Source organism: Anneissia japonica, unplaced genomic scaffold (genome assembly GCF_011630105.1).
Source record: "Anneissia japonica isolate Jap-2015-1 unplaced genomic scaffold, ASM1163010v1 scaffold11144_len554210_cov170, whole genome shotgun sequence".
NCBI classification, from domain to species: Eukaryota; Metazoa; Echinodermata; class Crinoidea; order Comatulida; family Comatulidae; genus Anneissia; species Anneissia japonica.
In genome coordinates this window covers 531629-554533 of record NW_022708762.1, presented here as the reverse complement: position 1 = coordinate 554533, position 22905 = coordinate 531629, and the positions used below count along the sequence as shown (strand labels likewise).

General features: G+C 37.3%; 1 protein-coding gene across 1 annotated transcript in view; it reads left to right on the top strand.

Moving 5' to 3' along the window:
* Nucleotides 1–1001: 1001 nt before the first annotated feature.
* Nucleotides 1002–22905, top strand: part of LOC117106563 (CD109 antigen-like) — a gene marked incomplete at its 5' end in the record, with an annotated part of 46264 nt that continues 24360 nt past the window's right edge. Inside the window, 19 exons of the mRNA XM_033247947.1 lie at nucleotides 1002–1151; nucleotides 2399–2521; nucleotides 4905–4968; nucleotides 5581–5739; nucleotides 7200–7336; nucleotides 7422–7438; nucleotides 7791–7908; nucleotides 8793–8906; nucleotides 9037–9141; nucleotides 9233–9376; nucleotides 10884–11022; nucleotides 12156–12332; nucleotides 13396–13634; nucleotides 13803–13886; nucleotides 15155–15335; nucleotides 15894–16111; nucleotides 17954–18112; nucleotides 18519–18691; nucleotides 21523–21682. Of these exons, the coding sequence (XP_033103838.1) occupies nucleotides 1002–1151; nucleotides 2399–2521; nucleotides 4905–4968; nucleotides 5581–5739; nucleotides 7200–7336; nucleotides 7422–7438; nucleotides 7791–7908; nucleotides 8793–8906; nucleotides 9037–9141; nucleotides 9233–9376; nucleotides 10884–11022; nucleotides 12156–12332; nucleotides 13396–13634; nucleotides 13803–13886; nucleotides 15155–15335; nucleotides 15894–16111; nucleotides 17954–18112; nucleotides 18519–18691; nucleotides 21523–21682 (2661 nt within the window). The remainder of the gene's footprint in view (nucleotides 1152–2398; nucleotides 2522–4904; nucleotides 4969–5580; nucleotides 5740–7199; nucleotides 7337–7421; nucleotides 7439–7790; nucleotides 7909–8792; nucleotides 8907–9036; nucleotides 9142–9232; nucleotides 9377–10883; nucleotides 11023–12155; nucleotides 12333–13395; nucleotides 13635–13802; nucleotides 13887–15154; nucleotides 15336–15893; nucleotides 16112–17953; nucleotides 18113–18518; nucleotides 18692–21522; nucleotides 21683–22905) is intronic.

The window sequence follows — 22905 nt, the reverse complement described above, 5'->3', positions numbered from 1 at the left end:
CTATGCAGGCCTAGTCCTATAATTGGCTTAGGCAGTTCGCCGCCTACAGCATGCTTTGAAGACCCACCCCCCCCACTTTCTCTGTCGGCCTAAGCCCTAGGCCTAGACCCTGTTTATATTTATTAAAAATACATTGTTTACAGTTTATATACCTACAATATTCTGCCTACATTCTTTACTGTTTGAGTGCAATAGACGCGTGGAGCAGCAACACTAATATAGTAATATAGGCCTAACTAGGCCTTAAATGGTATAATTTGAATCGGCCATATTAGACAATTCAGCCAGCACGGCCTAAAAATGTTGATGTTTTAACAATCACTAGTATCTAAATTACCAAACTGTTCACCAGGATTCCCATGAAAAATTAATTTAACCAAAATATGGAACAGCAAATTAAACTTACATTTCTACACTGTCGATGAAAGAGATATTTAATGAAAACTTGTCATATTTGGCCCAACTTTGACAACCAAAATCAGCACACCGTTCACTCTCGAGAGTTGAAAAACAACATGCTTTCTCATTTAACAGATATACTAACTGTCTCTTATACACATCTAGATGTGTATAAGAGACAGCAGATATACTAATGAATATTCATCATTCATTCATTCGGATCTCTATCCTTTTGTAGGTCACTGGTTGGTTTTTAAATGGCACTATATGCCCGATTAAACTTCCGTACGTCACACGTGGATTCGCGTGTAACTGTTTGAGAATTATAGCTCCACATGCGCCGTTCAACCGTTGGGGGCGCTTGACTTAATTTGTATTACTGAAACAGCTGTGTTACCTGTCAGGAACTTACCTTGAAAATAATGGTATCTTCAATAATAAATAAGAGAATTTTCTATACATTTTTTACTTTGTAATAATATTAATTTCTTTTTCATCCAGTACATTGCAGCTGCTATAGTAGTGTTACCTAATATTCTTATTTACTCAATACAAAATAAGACATATATAATATTTGTACCTATTAATATTCTTCTAATCAGGTTAGCCTGTCGTTCAGTAATGAGGTCGTTGAACCCGGTGACAACATTAATGTTGACGTTACAGCAACCAAAGGATCGCTTATTTACCTCTTAGCAATCGATCAGAGTGTTTTACTTCTAAAATCTGGCAACGACATCACTCAACAAAAGGTAACAGCATATAATAGTGATAACAATAATAATTAAAATGCCAGCCCCGTAGCCAAGGGGCCATTCTTACTTTTATAATTACCAAAAACAGTTATTGGGGGGAAATATTAGGGAAATCTGGTCAATATTGAACACCTAATGACATAACGGTATCATCCAAAGATTTGTGTTTCCCACAGTTGGTATTCGCTTTGATGTGAAAAGAAGTGCATATTCATCCCCATATCCAAAGGGGGTTGGGGGCAGGGGCCTTTCAAGCTTAGCTCCAACTGAGGTGGGCGTGGCTCTTCTAATATTTGACCCCCACTGATCAACAGGTGTAGCTACAGGGCTGTAAAATACTAATAATAATTTATGATAACTGCAATAATAGATAACAATTCTTTCTATTTATGCATTGATTTTATGTAAAATTTTTAAAATTAGGTCTTAAAAATCTCTTTGATAACTTAGAATATTCCTAAAAACAATTTATAGTTTCAAAACAATTAAAGCCCCTTTCAGATAGACGTTGCTGCAATATTGCGGTAAGCATCCCGGCATAATAACTGGTCTATACTGGTAATCCTGTGCTTTTCTCTCCGAAAGGGTCCTATAGAATATTGGCGTTTTAATACCACCGCACAATTGTTTTCAACTTTAACCTTGTTTGTTTGTGCATAAATGCACAAGCCGGCTTGATTGCCGCAATATCGAGTAGACCCTTTCAGACGGAGCAAGGTGGTAACCGTTACCGCAATATTACTAGGGTGTGATGTGGCCTAAAGTATACAGGCATATTGGCGTGTTGGCCCCTTCAGACAGAAACCCATGCCAGCATGCTTACCGCAATATTGCGGTATTGCAGCTCTGTCTGAAAAATGGTAAATTTCATAAGAATGGAATCTACATACTGTTTATATACTGAATTAAGTGATGCATATCTAGAATATGTACCAATAGCCCAAAATATACACCAATGACCAAATTAACACAAGATCCTTGAAATGGAAAGCACATGATGCGAAAGCACATGCTTCCGAACTTTGACTGTTTTATGGTCAATGACAGCTATGTGTCTTCCAACATGAACTTTCTTTGTCTTCTCTGGATCTGGATGTGTACTCCTCAACGCCCCTAAAAGGAGCAAAGCGAGAAGGGGCGTTCTGTATTCCTTAGGGGGTCGGATATAGCAATCTTGAACATGAAGATGGCTAGTTGAACAAAAGTAAGATTGCAGATTATAATTTTCAATGAATATGTTGCAGGTCCTTAGAGAATTGAAAACCTTTGATAAAATGGATGATGAGGATACAGTTGATGGTCCAATATTATTTGATTGGTACTTTCCATACCCAACTTCAGGTACAACTGCTGAAGATATCTTTGAAGTAAGTATACAAGTTCAGTGATAAAAATAATAGATTTCACCATTTCCCTCATGTTTCCCTCAATATTTGTATACTGTGCAATTTGCTATCAAATTATTAGATGGGTTGTGGTTAGTGTGGGAAACACTTGGGTCCCAGAGAAAAAAGTTTGGGAAGCGGCACTCTGTACAATAAAAATATATGTCATATTGATATGACTTTGACCTCTTTATTGGTGTCATGGTGCTGAAACTCATATTTTCGCAATTTCAAATACACAGGCCACAAGTCTCCCAGAGTCACGGGGTGGAGTCTTTTGAAAATTAGGACAGCCCTCACACACACCCATACACACACACACCAGGTCAAACAAAAATCTTGAAAAGTAACCCAACTCACATAAACTGATGATACATGCATGTTTTTACCCAGTCAGCCGCAGGTGACTAGAACTGAGTGTTCTGATTTTTTTTTTTTTTTGCAAACGGTTGGGCTGATTTCAATCAAACCTGGTTAATAGTAAAACCGCCAACACCTCCCATACCTTGGGTGTTCACACCTTGGGGTCAAAGTTAATACAGGGGTCATTAGGGTCAAAACTCCCAGAATCAGTAAAGGCTACTGTCACATATAACATCCTTTTGTCCTTTACACATATGCATTGGCATAAGGCTATGGTTTTCAGAAATTTGGGGTCAAAGGTCATTAAATGGTCATTCTAATTTTTTCTGGCAACATTTAAAATGCTAGTAGTGGCAAATGATTAGGCAATTTCAATCCAACTTGGTCAGTAGACCGGCGACACCTTCCATACATTAAGGAGCTTATACGACGTCGCGACGCTAGAACAGAATCACTCATGCGTGACCGTCCTACCTGGCGTCCATACGTTCTCTGTGTACGTAGATTTGGCCGAATTACGTTCCAGAATCTACTCAACGAGGTGACATTAACGTTCTCGTCTGTGCAGATGACTTTTAGTGACGTCATTACGTTCTACGTCCTACCGTCGTCGTGCAATCGAAAGCGTCTATTGGGTGTTCACAGCCTGGGGTCATAGGTCACACAGGGGTCATTATTGTTAACCCCATTTGAACATTTCAAAATTTTCCAATTGTGTGGCGCCGCACAAGCATTTTCCCGTGCAAATCATTTTTTTACATATTTTGGTTTTCTGACACTGTAGGCCTATTTTCACAAATTTTTATTCTTTTTCAGTCATTTTAGTGCCAAATAATAATGCTGTACGCGTGTTTGTGTCGACATACAGTAAAAATATGCCAAAATCATGCCTATTTTTAATGAGTTATAGCTTCTTAGGATGCATGGTGACCCCCAATTTTTATTATATTTTATGAAAGCACATGTAAATATGATTTTTTAGTAGTTGATCAGACATTGTGACCATATTGCCATCTGAATTCAAAAAACTGAATTTTTATCTATGACGTCATAATTTTTATACTAATTTGAGCATATCTCATTTATACTTGATCGATCGACTCCCAATTTTCAGTATGTTATAGCTAAGACAATTTTCTTTCTTAAGTTTTAGACCATTTTGAGACCATGTTCGCACTGTGAAAAACTGTCAGTTCCTGCGTATTACCTAAATTCATCAGTGACATATTAATTAAATCTAGTTTAAATTGTCCTTCTGTCACAAATGACATAGCAGAGTGTAGTCCTTGCCACATACATGTATGCATTGGCATGAGGCAGGGTCTTTAGGGTGTTAAAGTCAATAAGGACCATTCTTTCTGGCAACATTTTATAATGCTATGGCAAAAATTAGGAATGATTTCAATTAAATTTAATCAGTAGAATCGGTGACACCACTCATACAAGGGGTTTTCAAAACATGGGGTCAAAACCCACAAAAATTAATTAAAGTTTACTTCTGTCACAATAACATAGCTCAGTCTTGTCTTTGAGCTAAGCCACCGGATAAAAGAGAACGCTCACCCTTTGTGTGTTGATAGATAGTGAGAGTGAAGTTCAAAGGTCAAATTTTCAACATGATCCTATGAACTCAAATTTACTTGAACCATTTTATGTACTGAAGTATGTATTAATATTTACATGAATTGCATACTCGCAGCATTTTACTTTCTATTAGAAACTGCTAGTTATATTGTATTATTAATTGACTCCTGGAAGTCAATGGCAATGGGTATCACTACACATAGTAAATAAAATTAAATATAAAGCTCCTTTAACTAAATGTCTCAAAAGTAGCTTCCCCTTCCATCTTAAGGACCCCTGCAAATGTGAGTATTAAGGCCTTTGGTAAATTAAATTATAAGGTTTTTTTTTATTTATTTACATGAATATTATATATCGACATTTTGAAAAAAAATGTAATCAGAAATCTTGCGTCTTGTATCTTACTTGTATTTCTTAGAATTCTGGGGTTGTGGTGTTGACAGATGCTGAGATACCTGGCCCTCCAGAGGTTTTACTTCATGGTGAGGTTTTCAATATATTTGTAATACTTGAAATACAGTACTTTAAAGTAACAATTTGTGTATGTTATTTTTTACAAATTAGTTGCCAAATAAGAGTGTTCGGGCCACTGTATTTGGTATGAATTTTCAACACGTTAGTGTTAGCCGTCAAATAAAATGTTTTGATTAAACTTTTTACCACCATCACACTTTCTCAACTGAAGCTATCTATAAAAATTGGTCTACACATCATTTGTCATCACAATTGAAGGGGTCTTGACAAAGACAGAATGGTGTATCTTCTTTTAGTTTAATAGTTCTCTTTTATCGAAACTAATCATAAGTGAGGAAAGAAACCTCACCCTCTAGTTTTAATATATCGATTTTGTAAGTTCAGCTTTTCAGCTTTTTTTGTTGGGTGTGTTTTATACCTGAATATATCTGAATATATATAAATGAATAAATAAATGAAATAGTTATATTTCTGGAATGAAAAGCTTTGGTTCAATTTCTAGCAGAGGGAGGTAAAACAGTGAGTTTTACCACCATCTGCTTTGCATTGCTAGATAGTTCAGTCCATCTAACACCACAGAAAGTAGAATTCAAGTTGTATCTGTATAAATTTCTTTTAAGGCATATCTCACATCATTCGACCACTTGGCGTTAATCCTGGTTTGGCATTTGGAGTAAATCCTGAATTTAGTGTTGATACACATTCTTCCGTAGAATTATTATCTATATCAACATCCATAGAATTGGAGGAAATATCTTCAGTCACAGATTCTCCTGTGCGTACAGTGTTTCCGGAAACATGGCTGTGGACAGATACAGCTGTCGGGTAACAAATTGAGCTTAATCTCATCTTTTTACAAGTTAAATCTATAATTTTTGAGTATGAGATATTGCAAAAGATTAGGCCAACCCAGACAGCATTGTATGATGCAGCTTGACACAATTTCTTGCTATGTCGGGTCAGTGTGAGGTAAACGCTGACACAATATGTGAGTGTCAGTGACTGTAGCGTTGTAGAATATTAAACGTATTTAATATCCTCATAATGACTGAAAGACTGGCTTTCGTCTGCGTCATTCAATATTGTCTGAGTTGGCCTTTAGCACCTGCCTTTAGGAAGCGTATAATTCCAAACAATGTGGGAGCGGTTTGGCTCAGCGGAAACGGTTTGGTTTCCCAACCTCGAGGTCGGGGATTTCAATCCTTCGCTTGGCCGTCCTGAGACAAAACAACATAACTGACATTTTTGTCGATTTTGAGATACTATCATTTGGGAGTACTGTATATTAAACACGTCTGAATTATCTGTGAAACTTTCAGGTCTCAATAATGAGTCATTCGGAAATAGCACGTCCACTTACCTTTAAGCACAAAACTTAAAATCTAGTGATTTTTTGGGGCAAAACAACGTAACTACAAGATTACGCAGCAAAATAAAGTATCTTCGATGAAGATACATTGTTTTGCCGCGGAATGGTATTCAAAAATGGTCTTGAGCCAATAAAGTTTGGCAAGGCAAAATCAAATGGTTATTGGTGTTTTTATATCAATAATCTTAAACAGCGATGTATGAACAGGCTAGGTAATGCATATGATTACCCAAACATGGCAAAACAACGTATCTGTAATTATCACTAATAACTTTGCAATAAACAAATGGTTGTAATTAAAATTTTAAATATAATCACAATGTCTATGGATATACAATCATGCAAAATTTTAAAAGGCTACGACAATTTATTGCAAAGTTACGAACATGCAAACTTTAACTCAATTTTTCTTCAAAAGTGAAAATTTAAAGTTACGTCGTTTTGCCACCGAATGGCCACGCTGTGCATTTCGCTTATGTCCTTGAGCAAGGCACTTTATCTGTGTTGCTTTTTTCTACCCAGAAGCATAAATGGTTACCTGGTGGGTTTGTCTGCTACTGTGCCAGTATGGCAGCAGTTAAGCATGTACTGGACCCAATAACCAGGGAAAACAAAGCGCTTTGTAACCTAAAGGCACTATAAATATCAAGTAACACATAAACAGTGATATAATATTTTGCAAGAGCATTGCTGCCCTGGTCATTGAATGGAGTACTGTTTTTCTGGGAATCCGGGGTATAACTGGTAGTGTGAAAGGTATTTTTATTTCATGTCACAAAATCCCTACCACCAGTTATAGTCTTCTCTGATAAAGACTATAATCTGTAGGCCCAATTAATGTACATAATTTGGCTCATGTGCACTTTATAGAACCCAGTAAATTTTTCGAGATGAGTAGGGGTTACCCCGGTGTATTGGTCCATTCAGCACCTGCTGTGGACAGACGAGAGCAGCTGTTTACCAGGTTGCTCAGACACAAAGAGACTCTTAATGGAGAAGCAATTTCTGTAAGTCCACACATTGAGCGCTTTGAGACCGTTCTGGAGTAAAGATGTAAATTTAATTGCATTACATTACCCATTTATTCTCTAGGGTAAAGAGAGGCAAATGTAGGTGTAAAGTGATGGTAATATTTATATGGTCATGCGTTTTTATAGCGCATTCCACAATAAAAACTCTTATTAAGGCACAAAACCACTAAAATTGATGAAAAGGCGCAAACGCGAAGCAGAGGAAGGTGCGCACTCTGATTATTAGAATAATTGCTTGAGAAAAATGAATAATAATTTTTGAAGTAATGTGGCTGTATGACTTTAAATAGGAATAAATGTGAGGATTTAACCTACTTCTGACTGTAATGTATTACTGTATATTGTGTAAATGTAACATTATTGTAAAATATTATCTCGGCCCCAAAATATCTGCAGTATCTAACATTTTGTTTTTTTTATTTTATTTTAGAGATGATGGAACTGTTTCTGTCACTGCTAAAGTTCCAGATACCATCACATCTTGGATTGGAAGTGCTTTTGCTTTGTCCAGTGATACAGGACTTGGAATTGTGCCAACTACATCAATGGTACATTCCCTCATTCTTTATTCTTACGTTTATCTTTTATTTTTGTTATCTTGTTTTCTGTTCATTCTCTTTCATTAAGAACATTGACCCATTATTTTCCAATCTCCTTGATGATAAAGAATTTAACTTAATTTGTTACCTGGAATATTTTGTTGCTAAATACACTTATAATTATTTTGAAAAAGTGTTTGATATTGATTGTAAGTTTCATTTCACTGTATATGTTGATACAGGTACATTATATTATTTATAGTTTGGATTTTAATAATTTGTGAGCCTTTGAAGTTAAAAATGACGAACGTTTTTTGGGGTATTAGCTGCCTATTTTATATATTTTACATATTAGGTTTCTCATTAAAGCTAGTTGTGGCTGGCCTTTCTTTTTTAAAGAGTGAGAGTTCAATACTAACTCACATCGCACACTAGATTTCGTTTTTGAAAACAAAAAAAGTTCATCAAAATTAGCGCATTTGGTTGTCAAGCACTTTTGTATTTTTGAAAACACAAAAAGTCTGTAACAATTAACAACAGTCAGACCTGCCAAGGGTCTCACACTGGCTTGCTTGAGATTTCTTGTGGATTTGCTTGAGATTGGGCATTTTTTGAAAATTATACGCAAGGTCACAAACCTTAAGGAAAATACAGTCAGGTATCGATAGAACATACACCTTTACTGTTAATACATTGATACAAAGTACCACTTTTATACCCCACTGCTGGGGCAGCATTGAACACTACATTTGTACATGTTGTTTGCTTTTTTTGAGAAAATGGTACATTAAAAAAATATAATTTGAAGAAATTCTGGAATGCGTGGGAATATGTAGGCCTCGCAACTGTAAATTCAAAAAATCAAATTTTGTTTTTGTTTTCTTTTATTTTAGGTGACAGTTTTCAAACCGTTCTTTGTTTCTTTAAACCTACCCTACTCAGTGATTCGAGGAGAAAACCTAGTTCTTGAGGTTTTGGTCTTTAACTACCAAACCACAGATATTGCTGTAAGTAATGATTAGAATTTTATATTATTAGTTAGGCCTACTTTTTACTTTCAAACTATTTATTTTCTGTAAGTGCTTAATACATTTTTTTTTCAATTTGGTATCATTTATATAAACAATTTTCTTTCAGGCTGAAATTATTCTTCACAAATCAACAGATTTTGATAATATTGAATTCCAAACAAGTAACAGCTTTGCAGACAATATCAATGAAGTTTATGTTAGCAAGGACCAGGTGAGTTATCAGTACTAGTATTTCAATATGTTAGCTGTAATTCATTTTTTTAATTACCTTTATCACCTTGCATCATTCTGTTTTTTCACAGCTTGTAAAAACAGTTATTCCTGCTGGAGATGGTGTGTCTGTCTCTTTTCCCATAATTCCCAAGAAATTAAAATTGATGGACATTGTTGTGTCGGCACAGTCGTCAACTGCCAGAGATGTTATTATAAAACAACTTCTGGTTGAGGTACTGTATTTGAATATTTCTAATAAATATTAATTATTTCTAATAAATTTATATTATAGGCCTTTATAAAATTTACGGAAAATCCTAAAAATATTAAAACATTGATTGTGTCATTTATAAGGGTGAATCCACAATGTTTTTGTTATGGGGATTGGCATGATGCTGGTGTGGTTGGTAAATCAGTGTTTTCAGTGGTCATAAATAAAAGTTTCAACTCAAACCCACGATCTCCAGATCACTAGCCTGGCATCATACCTCTAGACCACCGAGCTTGCGCCTGATGGCCAGGGTTGAATTTGAGTCCAAGTAAGCAGCGGGTACTGCAGTGTTGATAGTAATTGTTATTGTCGTGATGGAATAATAGACAATAACTGGATTTACGTCAGGAGAAACATGTGTAGGTGTAATTTTGCCCTACCTGACGTGGAAATGTACCGAATACTCAGTACATTTGAAAACAACTGCGAAAAAAATCGCAAGTTGTTCTCAGGTGGGACTCGAACACCCGAGAACAACTTGCGATTTTTTTTGCAGTTGTTTTCAAATGTACTGAGTATTCAGTATATTTCCACGTCAGGTAGGGCAAAATTACACCTATAAAGATTTCTAGGATTATTATTTTTTCTTGTAAAATTTGGATTTCTTTCCAAGAAGAAGTTTTAGACGACATATCCTTTCTTTTTAGCTTGAGTTGTAGTCTCTTGTATCGTTATGTCCACGCACAAGTCATTGTGCTCGGCGTGTGGGTCCCCAAACCGAGTATCAAACTCGATAGGCTATGGAATAGCTATATTATGTTTTGTGCATTTGTTAATTAGCAAGAAAATGTATTTTTGGTTGAAATTGTTAATAAAAGCTTTATACAAAAATTCAGTTATTTAAATATTTAGTTTTTGTAAGAAAATTGACTAATGGGGCGTTACAACTCGAATAGTAGATCATTTTACCTGGTGAAGATTTTTGGCCAGGTCAACCCTTCTTAGTGTCAGTGGTGGTGCCAGGATTTGCCCGATGGGGAGGAGGCTTGGATGTCCCAGGGGGTTGATTCCCCCCACAAAAAAAATTTATGAGTTTCAAAGGCTTATTTCATCGATTTTCTTTTTCTTCAACGAATTGTGGTTTTTCTCTCTGACGAGGGTGGGGAATGCCAGCCCTCCTCGACAAGGGGCCCTAGCCCCAGGCTCCCGCTGGCGCCACCCCTGCTTAGTGTCAGTTAAGGATATGTAGTGTCATGTCCTAGCATTTAATTTTGAAGTAATTTAACAGTGCGAGGACACAACAACCAATAGTAGTAAAATAACATCAAGTTGATGAAGTAGGTTCTAATTAAAATAAATATAAATAAAATAATAGAAAGTAAGTAGAAAAAAATATATATAGACATCCACTTTGTATAGTGAGTGTTTGTGCAATAAATTTTTTTTTTGTGGATTTTGTTTTATAATATTCATGATAATTAAAAAAAAAAAAGAAAAATAGAAACAAACTTTATGTTGTTTTTTGCCAGCCTGAGGGTGTTATGAATTCTTACACTGATCCAGATCTCATCAATTTATCAGGCGACATTTTTAAAAAATCGTTCCCAATTGAACTTCCTCCTGCGGGTCTTGTTGAGGGCTCTGTTCGTGTAGTACTCTCAGCAACAGGTAAGAAAATTTGATTCAGCTAATAAGATAAATTATTACCTCGACTGAGGAAGTTAGTGGAAACGGTTTGGCGCAGCAGAAACGGTTTGGCGCAGCAGAAACGGTTTGGTTTCCCAACCTCGAGGTCGGGGTTTCAATCCCTCGCTGTGCATTTTGCTTTTGTCCTTGAACAAGACACTTTATCTGCATTGCTTCTTTCCACCCAGGAGTATAAATGGGTACCTGGTAGGGTGGCCTGCTCCTGCGCTGTTTACCGGCAGCAACACAGCATGTGGACCCAATGACCTGGGAAAAGTACTGCACTTTATAATCGCAAGGAAGAGGAGCATTATAAATGCCTGTACCAGTACCAGTTGTAATCGCCACATTTTGTCATGCTGTCTGTGTGATAGTAGGATTATAATACTAGAAATGTTAAGCTTTATATTCTTACAATTAATGCAAAATTGAGTGATCATTTTTCTTTCATAGTTGACAAATCCTATGCTTTTGTATAGGAAAAAGGCTAAAATTGGACTGTTTTTAGGTATACTAACTGATTCTGCTTCACAACTCGGTACCATAAATCACTGAACTTTGGGGTAAACAGCCAAGCGTAGCTCATAAATTAGGCTTTCCTGTCATGTAGGTTTCATGCTGGGTTGGTTAAGTAACCGATCATTTTTCTTGTGATCATTTTTGTATTCAAAAATTGTTTTTTAACCTGTTTCGAGCATGCTCCCACACTTTAAGCCAATAGCAGATATATATTGTGTGTGGTCTGTGGTGAGTGCTTTCATGCATACAATGTATGTCAAATTTACCTGACTGAGCTTTTGCTGAAGATAGGGGTAAAGTTTTCATTATGACTATTTTTTATTTATTTTATACTCCTTTTATTTTATTTATGTATATTAGCTAAAATACAATATTTATTACCTATCAACGGGAGACAATGAATAATAAAAAAAATAAAAATAATAATTATTAGACACACATCAAAAATCTATTAATAATTAATAGCCTATTAGAATTTACAGAAAATAGCCCTATATCAAAAATAAAGAACTGTCTAAAGGAATGAAATTATATTAGAATATTAATAATCTTCGCAATTCTTATCTGTATTTTATTTTTCCTACTGATTTTATTAGGTGACATAATGGGTCCAACCATGAGCGGATTAGATGAGCTTTTGCGTGTGCCCTCGGGTTGTGGGGAGCAGAACATGATAGGCTTTGCTCCAGATGTCTTCATCTATGATTACCTTGAGAACACAAACCAGAATAACCTTGAGATAAAGGAAAAGGCTCTCCGCTTTATGAACATTGGTAATTTTTTTCCGATTATTCATTTTGAGGTCAAAAATATTTCTACATACAAAGGAAGTTTATGGATCTTAAGAAAGAGGGAGGCATGATTCTCCCTCTCCATTCTCCAGCTTAACTTGTAACTCGGTACATTATTATTGGTGTGTTTTTATCATTATCTTCATTAGTCATCATAATCGTCATCATTAGGATTTAATAGAGGGATTTAGCAATGGGCATCACATGACCTAACTTGGGTGTTGGATATAAAATGGAGATTTCTATTGCGGCCGTCCCTTGTTTATTGCTGTAAAGATCATCATAATTCCCAGTAAACTATACCAAATTGATTGAAAATCAAACTTAAGAATTTTGCCATGTTTTGCTGATGCTGTAAAGGATACTGGCCGCAAACATTGAGATTTTGCGACAAGTGTTAGGCATGCTTAGGTATGCATGATGGTCTTCGACCCGCAAACTACGCTGCGATGTTAGGGCCAGCGAAGGTTTATGAAGGATCACTTAAATTTCAAAGAATGCAATCCAAGGAGAATGCAGGATAAGTAAATAAACAATATTTTGAACAATTGTATTGCCTTTCCTAGCCATTTACTTCTCACGTTAACAGTGGGTGGTTTTTTCGCAACCATAACATTATCTTTTCCTATGCTATCGCACTGTAATGTTTTTCATGTATACCAAGTTAGGTCACGTGACCACCTGTAAACAATCATCGCTAAATCCCTCTAATAGATGAAGTTTAACCTAATTTATCACTGGCTAAGTCTGGGTAAAGCCTACCAAAGGCAGGGCCCCTGGTATATATAAGCAATTTTTTTCCCCTAATTCAGCTGAGCAGGGTTTTTTAAATAGCAAAAATATACCCATAAAATGTTATAAAAACACTGAAGTGAAGAAGGCTTTGCCCTGCCTTAGGAATAGTAGGGCCTGCAGAAGCCTTAGCCAGGGGCCTCAGGCCTCTTTTGTAACACACTGATCAGCAATATTCTGAGGCATTATAAATACCAAGTGAGCCACAGAAAATAAACATCTTAAGCAGCTCCAATACTATCCATTTTTCCAGGCTACCAGAAAGAGCTCACTTACCAGCACAAGGATGGCTCTTTCAGTGCCTTCGGTGACCATGATCCTTCTGGCAGTACCTGGTTGACAGCTTTTGTGGTCAAATCGTTTGTCCAGGCTCAAGAGTACATTTTCATTGATTACAAACTGGTGGAGAAGGCTGTTAATTGGATACTGATGCAGCAGAATGAAGATGGATCATTCCGGGAACCAGGAAAAGTCTGTCACAGAGATATGCAGGTTAGACAATACCTAATTTGCCTTTACAATAAAACTCTGTAGATTGGCAGTCATTTTAATCACTAAGGAATGTATTTGTTCCTGATGATGACAAATTAATGTCAAAATATTTAATCACTAAGCTATTCAACTCCACTCCTGTCTTTAATTAATGTCATATTCTTATAGGGAGGTTTATCTGGACCAATTACCCTTACAGCGTATGTGTTGGTGGCCTTACAAGAAGCTAAGCATGGGAATGGTTTCTCTCAGGTAAGTCTGATGTCAAAGATCATCTGTCCACACTCTAAAAATGTATGTGACAAATTTGTGTGATATGTTCATATATGGGCATCGTGATGTCATATCTACGACATTTATTTGCCACATGAATTTTATAGTGTTGACAGAGCTAAGTATTTCCATTTGTAAAATTGTATTTATTACATCATGCAATTTGATTTACTAATGGTAATGGTTGGAGACTTATATAGCGCATAATACATGGTGTCCATGAAAGAAAAACAGAAAATAAAATCTATTCTAGAGGGTTCTAAGCGAACCAAGCTAAAAAAAACAACCGAAACAGACTGACTCAGAAGGAACCAACACTATCGCACCGTTCACCCGCAATTTGAGACCACCAACAAGCAGTGGTGAGCAGGTACATGACTCGCAGGTGCTCGAACAGTGTTGGGATCTGGTCCAGCCTATCCTAACAACAAAAGTGAAAAATTAACAGAAAACAGAGACAAATTAGATTAAAAAGGAAGGAAAAGGTGTGATTTAAGGCTCTGCTTCAAAACAGAGAAGACTCCCGAATGTAGATTGGAAGTTCATTCCAGAGCTTAGGAGCCGCAACCCGATAAGACCTCTCTCCGTACTATATTTTGAATCTACCCAAATGTAGGCATCAAAACCCTGGCACATACTGTCCTGGAAGCATCTGCACGCAGTGTAGACATTTATGACGGCTGACAGTAAATTTAAATTGACAATTTTTTTTTTCCATTTCGTGTCACCAGCAAAATATTTGTTATTGTTTCACATCAACTTGGTCATGCAATTATGTCTCAGGCAAGGCCTATATTATAGCGTGTACTGTCAATAAATTTTTATTTTTACCCTCTTCTATTGGCCTTTCAAACATTTTTCTCACAAGGCCTACAATTTAATTAGACTATGAACAAAATCCAAATACAATATAAGACTTGCTCAGACGAATAGCAGACATCGTAATAAGTAAGGGCTAACAAACAGCCCAGGTACATTGTTTACTGGGGCAGCTTGAAGGACAGAATATAATAAGGTGTCACACCTGATGAAGCTGGCATTGACTGCCAGCGAAAATTACATCTTAAAGTTAGTCTGAGGGTGCTGCCTCATTTCCTGTTATCACTACCTGTTCAGACTAACACGGCTCAACTATTGTATTTTTACCATAATTTAATTTTAGTGATTCTTATAATAATTGATGCTTGATAATAAATAGTGTCAGTGCTCAAGCTTAATCATTTTATGAATGTATTTCTTCTTTGCAGACTACCTTGAACTTACTCAGCGTTTCAGTTAACAGTGCTGCATCCTACATTAACTCTGAGTTTTCCAACTTCAACTCTGACCCATATGTTTTGGCTATCACAACCTATGCCCTTACATTAAGCAAACATCCAAATAAAGATGAGTTCCTTGCTGCATTAGAAGAGCTGGCAGTCGTTGAAGGTAAACATTTTCACGCATCTACACTTTTATAAAGCCAGATGATTATTGTATAATTCTTTTTCTGTGAATGATGCATTTTATGTGAGTAAATTTTTATATAGTTTTTATAATTTTGGCCCTTTAAAGATGTATTGTCCCCTGAAAATGACAAAAAATAATATAATTAATTTTGAAATTAACTTAAATTGAATTTAACAAAAAAAAAAAGTGTGCCATGATATTTGTACTGGTAATAATAAATTAATAACACTTCCAGTGACTGGACTGTTTCTATCATTTTTTTGCTGTAAAATTATGTCCACAGTTTGTTAAATAGACTAATTTCTATGTTCAAGTTGATAAATATTATGTTACTTCAAAAAGAGCAAGTTAATGGTTTTTTTTGTATTTTGCATGGGACAATGCATCTTTAAATCTTTATTTAGTAATTTCATGCTTTTATTTTAATGAGAGAATGAATCACCTGCATACCATATAGAATTAATTTTCCATTGAAGTAAAAACAATAAGATATATATTTTAATTTGTATTAATATTTATTTGTAATTGGTTTTGTAGATGGTATGAAACATTGGAGCCGTCAAGAGGTAACTGTAGATGATAACCAAAAGTCGGGTTGGTTTCGACCATATGGTAAACCGCCCTCTTCGGATATTGAAATGACAGCCTACGGACTTCTTGTTTATCTGGCTCATAACGATGTCTTCGCAGGATCATCTATTTCAAAATGGTTGACTAAACAACGAAGCGAACTTGGTGGATATTCTTCGACACAGGTACAGTACTCTGCCATGATTTGGAAAAAGGCATTAACTCCAAAATCCTAGTTTTGAGTTATTGAGCAAAACGCATTTGTCGTTAGCCTTTTGTACTGGAAATGAATTCTAGTAATTTTTTTGGCAAATATACTAAACATATAATTAAAAAACATATTAAATAATTTTCATCGTGATTTTTGTTCTTTAACCCTATTTAAATGGAGATAATGCACTATTCCAAATTTTAACAGGAGGCAATGGTGCGTGAAAAATCTGAAGTTAGGCATTAACTCCTGTTTTTCCATTGAAATGTGTATCTTACGTAGCCAAATTACAGTATTTCTGACAAACAAATAATGTATGCCAGTGTCAATTATATATTTCATGAAATTTAGTCCATATAAGTTAAAATTAATATTATAGTATAAATTTATAATCAATTTAGGAGTCGTCATTGTATTGTACACGTATAAAAATAGATAAAATTATTATTATTGTTCAAATTAAGCTGCTATCATTTTTATATTCAATCAGAATACAATGATATTGTTATATGATGGTTATATTATTAAGAATAGTATTAATATACTTAGTAGAACCTCTAATTTACGTATACTAAATTTACAGACTTCTGTTTTACAAACGCGAAGTTACATATTTCGAATCTTCATATTATATTTACTAATCATGTAAAAAGTGCCCAAATACAAAAATTATACTTTTTAAAGCTATTATTCGAAATTAAAGACACTATTTGGTGAGGTAAATGGTTCTATAAAATGGTGTGGTAGATAAATAGAATCTAAATGAATCAAAGTTAGACGAGTTTTAGGTTTTCTCTTTTATTTGTCAACATCATTTTACCAGCATTGAAGATAATGAAATATTATTTTCTTAATTTTTTTGTGATTTTATTACTTTAACAGCTTTGAAGATAATAAAATATTCTTTTCTTTATTTTTATTGTGATTTTATAACTTTTATCAGCGTTCAATATAATGATATTTTCTGTATTTTATTGCGATTATTGGCCTGATTTTTCACTCAATTATCTATCAAATCAGCAACATCACCAACAGGCATGTTCCTCTAAAAGGCTTTTCTATTCTCGCTCATTAGTGGTAGAAGATTTTTTAATATGCCATATTTTTTAAACCGAAGTAAAGCTAGGCATTATGTGCATTTACAAGCTATCATGACTAATTAACTATGCGTAATTGTCTTCTGTGATTGGTTCATTATGACCAGTTCATTGTTTGGTGGAGATAATGCCTTCTTCCAAATTATTCTGCATTCATGGATTGGAGTTAATGCGTAAATATAATATTTATTTCATATTTCTGGACATTTTTTGGGGTATATGATCAATTCACATGATAGATTACATCTATAGGATGCCATAGAAAAAAAAATCCAAAAATCTCAAAAAGTGGGGTTAATGCCTTTTTCCAAATTACAGCAGTACTGTTGTGCTTCTATTCTTAAAGCATGTTTTGGTGTTTGAACTTAGCTTAGAATAGTAGAGATGCAAGTTTTGATTTATGACTCACTTTTTAGTAAACATTGTAGGAAAAGTTAATTGCAATAAGAAATTGTGTTTATAAATCTGCCCAATCTTTGGTGTTTCACTGAAGATTTGTTTTGTGTTTGAATGTCTGTGTTTCTGTCTACATAATTATATTAAGTTGTAAGTGGTTTCTTATTTTTCATGTACAGACAGACAATACATAGTACAATAGAACAAATTGGAGCAACAGTTTAGAAAGTTTGATTAAACAATATAGGGTCTCAATAATAATCTTTCATTATGGCCTTGTTATTGTTGGTGACCATTTCATTATTTTCTTTTCCTTATACTAGGATACTGTTGTTGCTCTGCAAGCTCTATCGTCCTATGCTAGTGAAATAAACTTGAGCAGAGGGGGAATTACAATAGCAGTAACAGCAACAGAAGATCCCTCATATGAGCAGACTATAACTATCAACAGTGACAATGCTCTTGTATTCCAAAAATTGGAGGTAATTATTGACATATAATAATTAGCTAAGATGGGTCAGGGGACTGCTTAAGTAGGCATAGCTGACAAAGTAGGTGATATAATGTGCCAAATTCAAGTGTGGAAATCTTGTCAGCATTTTGCGCTATCAAATGGAAGCAAAACTCTTCTGGAAATAAAGCCATCTCCTGCAAAATATTCCTATCCTTTTACTAATGTATTATCAATTTTCTCTAGGAAGTCAAATGGTGATGGGTATTAACCAGGCATAGTGGCATAAAGTTAGATGAATTAAGGAAACTTGGGACCTCTGGTTAATTAGAGTAACCTCTTGTGAGTAAACAAGTGAAGGTTTCCGTCACCATTTCTTCAGTTTGCTATAACACAATTCTTTCATTACTCTATAGAAACATTTTTTTTTTTTCAAGGTTCCTGTGACAACTGGCTCAGTTAGTGTATCAGTATCTGGCAGTGGTTCCGTTCTGGTCCAGTTCACGGTTTCCTACAATGTGGAAGAGGTTGTCCAGGTGCCGGCATTTGATGTTAATTTAACAGTGACCAACGATGATTTGAATAGCATACAGGTTGAATGTTGTGGACAGTAAGTTTAATCATCTCTTTAAGCAATTTTATAAGTAGTTCAATATTTATTTTGCAACAGATTGCAAGAGAACTGGCCACAAGCATTAACTCAGTAGCAAAAGTTATTAGCCTCCCCAAAGTAGTGAAGCTGTGGGTAAGTTTATTTGTTTGTATAAACACCACATAGGCACCTCTACTCTAGCAATGTTTAAAAGAGTTTGACTTTTTCTGAGTGTAGCTCATTGTCTAGTGGCATAGGGTATTGACTTGTGGATAGGGACTCTAATGAGGATAATGGATTAAGTGGGGTGCTGACATGGAGCCATGTCAACGGCACCAGCAGGCTCAGAGATATGTTATTCTGTTGAAAACTTACTTTTGAGTCTGAAAGTGCCATGATCCAGGAATCGAGTGGTATCTATGTTAAAAAAAATTCCTCATTTCAGCCCCAATCATGGTGATGAAACTGCAAGTTTTTTTGTTTTTTTTTCAAAATTCTAAAATTAAATGGAGAAGAAAAGAAATTATATTAGTCTGAGAGTGCAATTTTCGACTATCTAGAGGTGCCATAATCATAAATTTTCTTACCTCAGCCCAACTGTGGTGGGGCTGAGGTGCTATTTTCTCCTATCTGTGAAAGTTTTTCCCTGGCCCCATCTGTTTCAACTCCACCACTATATAAGAAAACTAGTGGAGCTTACATAGAAAAAAAAAATGGAAGTACACAATTTATGTCAACCCACCGCTGGTCTCAACAGATTGGAACTGGCCACCAGCTTAAAAAGGTTGAACACCTGGGGCTTAGTGCAACAGTTCCTAAGCAAATGTTGCTATAACAATTTCATTAACAGTATTTGCAAATGTTGGACATCAGATTACTTTAACAGCAGTTAGTAAGCAACATTTAATAGTCTATTTCGTGAATACTTACCTGGATAAACCGACTAATTGCCATTGTTCCCAAACGGAACACCCTTCGAAATAAATGGAACAGTCCGACCCAGGGCGCCACGTGCGAACCAACTCCCTAACAAACGTCCTCATTCCCTTTTCGACCTTCGTTGGAAAGTGAACCTCCTTCAGAGTGCTCAATCATAGAGTTGTTCCACGTGTTATCGTGTTCTGTACTGCGATAAGGATTTTTAGCCTCGGAGTTTATTTTCAAGAAGTTTTTCGATTCTGGATTTTACTTTTCTGCTTTGGATTTTATTTTCAAGAAGTTGCTGGATTCTGGAATTTTATTTTTCTGCCTTGGATTTTGTTCAAGAAGTTGATAATACGACATATCCTTTTTTTTTTTTTGTAGCTCTTGGTAGTCTCTTCCGCAAGTCGTTGTGCTCGGCGTGTGGGGGGGGTCCCTTTGTGTCGTTCGTGTAGCCAGACGGAGCCTTGCGAGGTTTGCGCATGCTGGCCCCCTACTAAGTTTGCGGCGGCTCTTGATTGGGCAGCTCAGGCTGCCTCTCTTTCTCAGAGTTCGTAGCCGGATGTGTCAGGGGTTGTTGCGGCGTCGGTCGATTCTCCCCCACCGTTGGAGAGTCCGTCGGCCTCGTCAGGTCCCTCGCATTTTGCACCGCTGGACCTGGCTTTGGTTTCCTTGATTTCAGAGCAGGTGGACCGTGTTGCTAGGGAGGTTTTTGCCGGGATGAAGGTCGCTTCGGCTGTGCCTGTCCCGTCCATTCATCCGGTCTCTGACCCTCCTGTCCCTGGGGAAGGGGTTCGGGTGGGTGGCGAGTCGCCTATGGACGATTCGTCCGAGCCAGATTCGGAGGCTGAGGATGTTATTCTCGACTCTAATCTTTCTGAGCTCGTGGCCCGGGCGATGCCGCCCATTCTTGACCATTTAGGTGTCTCTTTTGAGACTCTTTCCCGGGGTGGTTTGGGGGCGGGCCTGTGGGGGCCGCCAGCTCCTGCGCGTCCCGCTCATCCTGTCCCGGTCGTGGGTCTCCACCCGGACCTTATTCTCCGCTTGAATTTGCAAGTGAAATCTAAGCCGGTTGCCGCGCCGCGGCGCCTTATGGCCACTTTTCCTGTCCCTGAGGACCATTTTAAGCAGTTCATTCAGGCACCGCCCATTCCTCACGCTGCCAAGGGCAGATTGCGAGAAGACCAGAAGCTCTCTTCAGCTCCTAAGACTTTGTTTTCGAACAAAGCACATGGTGCGGCCGAGGAGGCTTTGTCCTTTGTGGACCGCGCGGCACGGGAGGGCATTTGCGCCGTGAATGGGGCTGGCTGTGCTCTGTCCTTTTTGTCTGATGCCGACGCGAATCCAACTCTGGTCCCTGACGCCATTGCTCTCCTTCGGGAGGGTGTTGGCCTTATTTCTGACCAGTTGTGTGCCATTGCCCAGGCTGCCGGGGCCGCCCGGAGGGCTAATGTTCTCCGGGCTACTTCGGTCAGTCCCGGTCACTTTGACCGGTTTTTAGACTGCCCCTCTTTTGGGGCAGAGGATCTCTTCTTTCGCCAGTTTGCTGCTAAAGAAGAGGCCATGGCTAGGGAGTTGGAAACGCGGCGTCAGACAGGGGCTAAGCTCCCGCGGCCTGATCGTCAGTCGGCTCGCTCCCAGTGCTGGGCGTACGCGAGACGCCAGCCTCAGCAGTAGCCTCAGTCTCGCGAGGTTGAACACCTGGGGTTTAGTGCAACAGTTCCTAAGCAAATGTTGCAATAACAATTTCATTTAACAGTATTTGCAAATGTTGGACATCAGATTACTTTAACAGCAGTTAGTAAGTAACAGTTAATTAATTTAAATCAGTTTCCTAGCAACAGATCGTATGTTCATGATTTTTAAAAGGACATAATTATCAACTGTCAACTTAAAAATTGTAAGGTATTTGCTTTCATTTTGATTAGGTATTTGAGGCAGGAGGAAAGTGGAATGTCAATCATGGAAGTTGGTATTCCATCAGGATTTGATGTGAACGAGGATAAATTGAAAGAGGAGCTCTTAATTGTTGGTCCTCTGCAACAGTACGAGTTGCAAGCAAGACATGTCAACCTTTATCTGGACCAGGTAACAGCATTTTTTATTTGTTTATTTATACAACAGTTCTTTTAAGATACGAAGCGCTTCTGTCCCTTTTCATTGGGTCCACATGCGTAAGTGTTGCTACATAATCAGCGCAGGAGTGGTAACCTCACCAGATACACATTTTGGACACAAGCTAAGTTTTAAAAGCCTGACCACAAGCTTTGAGTTTCTTCAAATTACTCACGCTCCCCCAGTCGCTTCCCCCCCCCCCCAATAAAAATCACTTGCAGGCTAGTAGTTAAAATCTCCTAAAATCACCTTATCCCTGGCAAATCATCATCGAGCCCCCACTTCACCTTCGCGCACCCCTCCCCCATCAGCACCCCCATTTCAAGACTTCTAGATAAGCCACTGATTATAGTATGTGTCAACTAATGCCAACAGCAAACATAAACTATCTTTATTTTCTTTAAGCATAACCAAAATACCAAGAATTTTTTTTTTTTTTTTTTTTTTTAAAGGGGAAAACTGGGGTGGGGGGAAAGAATATTATCTGGGGATTCTCCCTCCCCCCCCCCCCACTGGTGCCGCCACTGGTCACAAGGACTAATTTAAAAAGATTTTAGGCGACGCCCGACCACGCGCACTTTGCTCTTGTCGGAGATATTGAACACAGCGTCGGGCAAATCCTGGCGCCACCACTCATAATGGTAGGCCCTAGCCCTGTCTCTTATACACATCTAGATGTGTATAAGAGACAGATCTTACAGAGTGCATGCCTTACAGAAGAAGGGTACCTCGCACATTGCACTGTGGCTGGGATACGATCAATCCATTCCTGCTTATCCAACCACGGAGGTAACCTCTGGCCTTAATCAAACATGGTGTTGTTCGTTCGTCTTATCAATGATCGCTCAATCATAGTCCAGGAGAGTCGGATTTTTTTACTAGTTATCAGCTCAGTCTCAGCAGTTTCTAGGCATTTCTACGCAATCTGCATGATGTTTTGGAAATTAATATCTGTTATTGTGCTTGTCCTTGCTGTTGGTACTACTTTGTTGCTGAATGGCGCCTTTCATGAATCCCCAGAAGCCCCTGCATACGGAGATGGCTGGTGGGGTAAGGGCGAGAAACCAACAACGCCGCCAGATGAGTCAATATCGCCATTTAAAATCAAGTTTGATGAGTCTGCACTCAGTGACTTGAAGTCAAGAATTAGGAATGCTCGATTTGCCGAAGGGTTGGAAGACAGCCAATTCCACTAC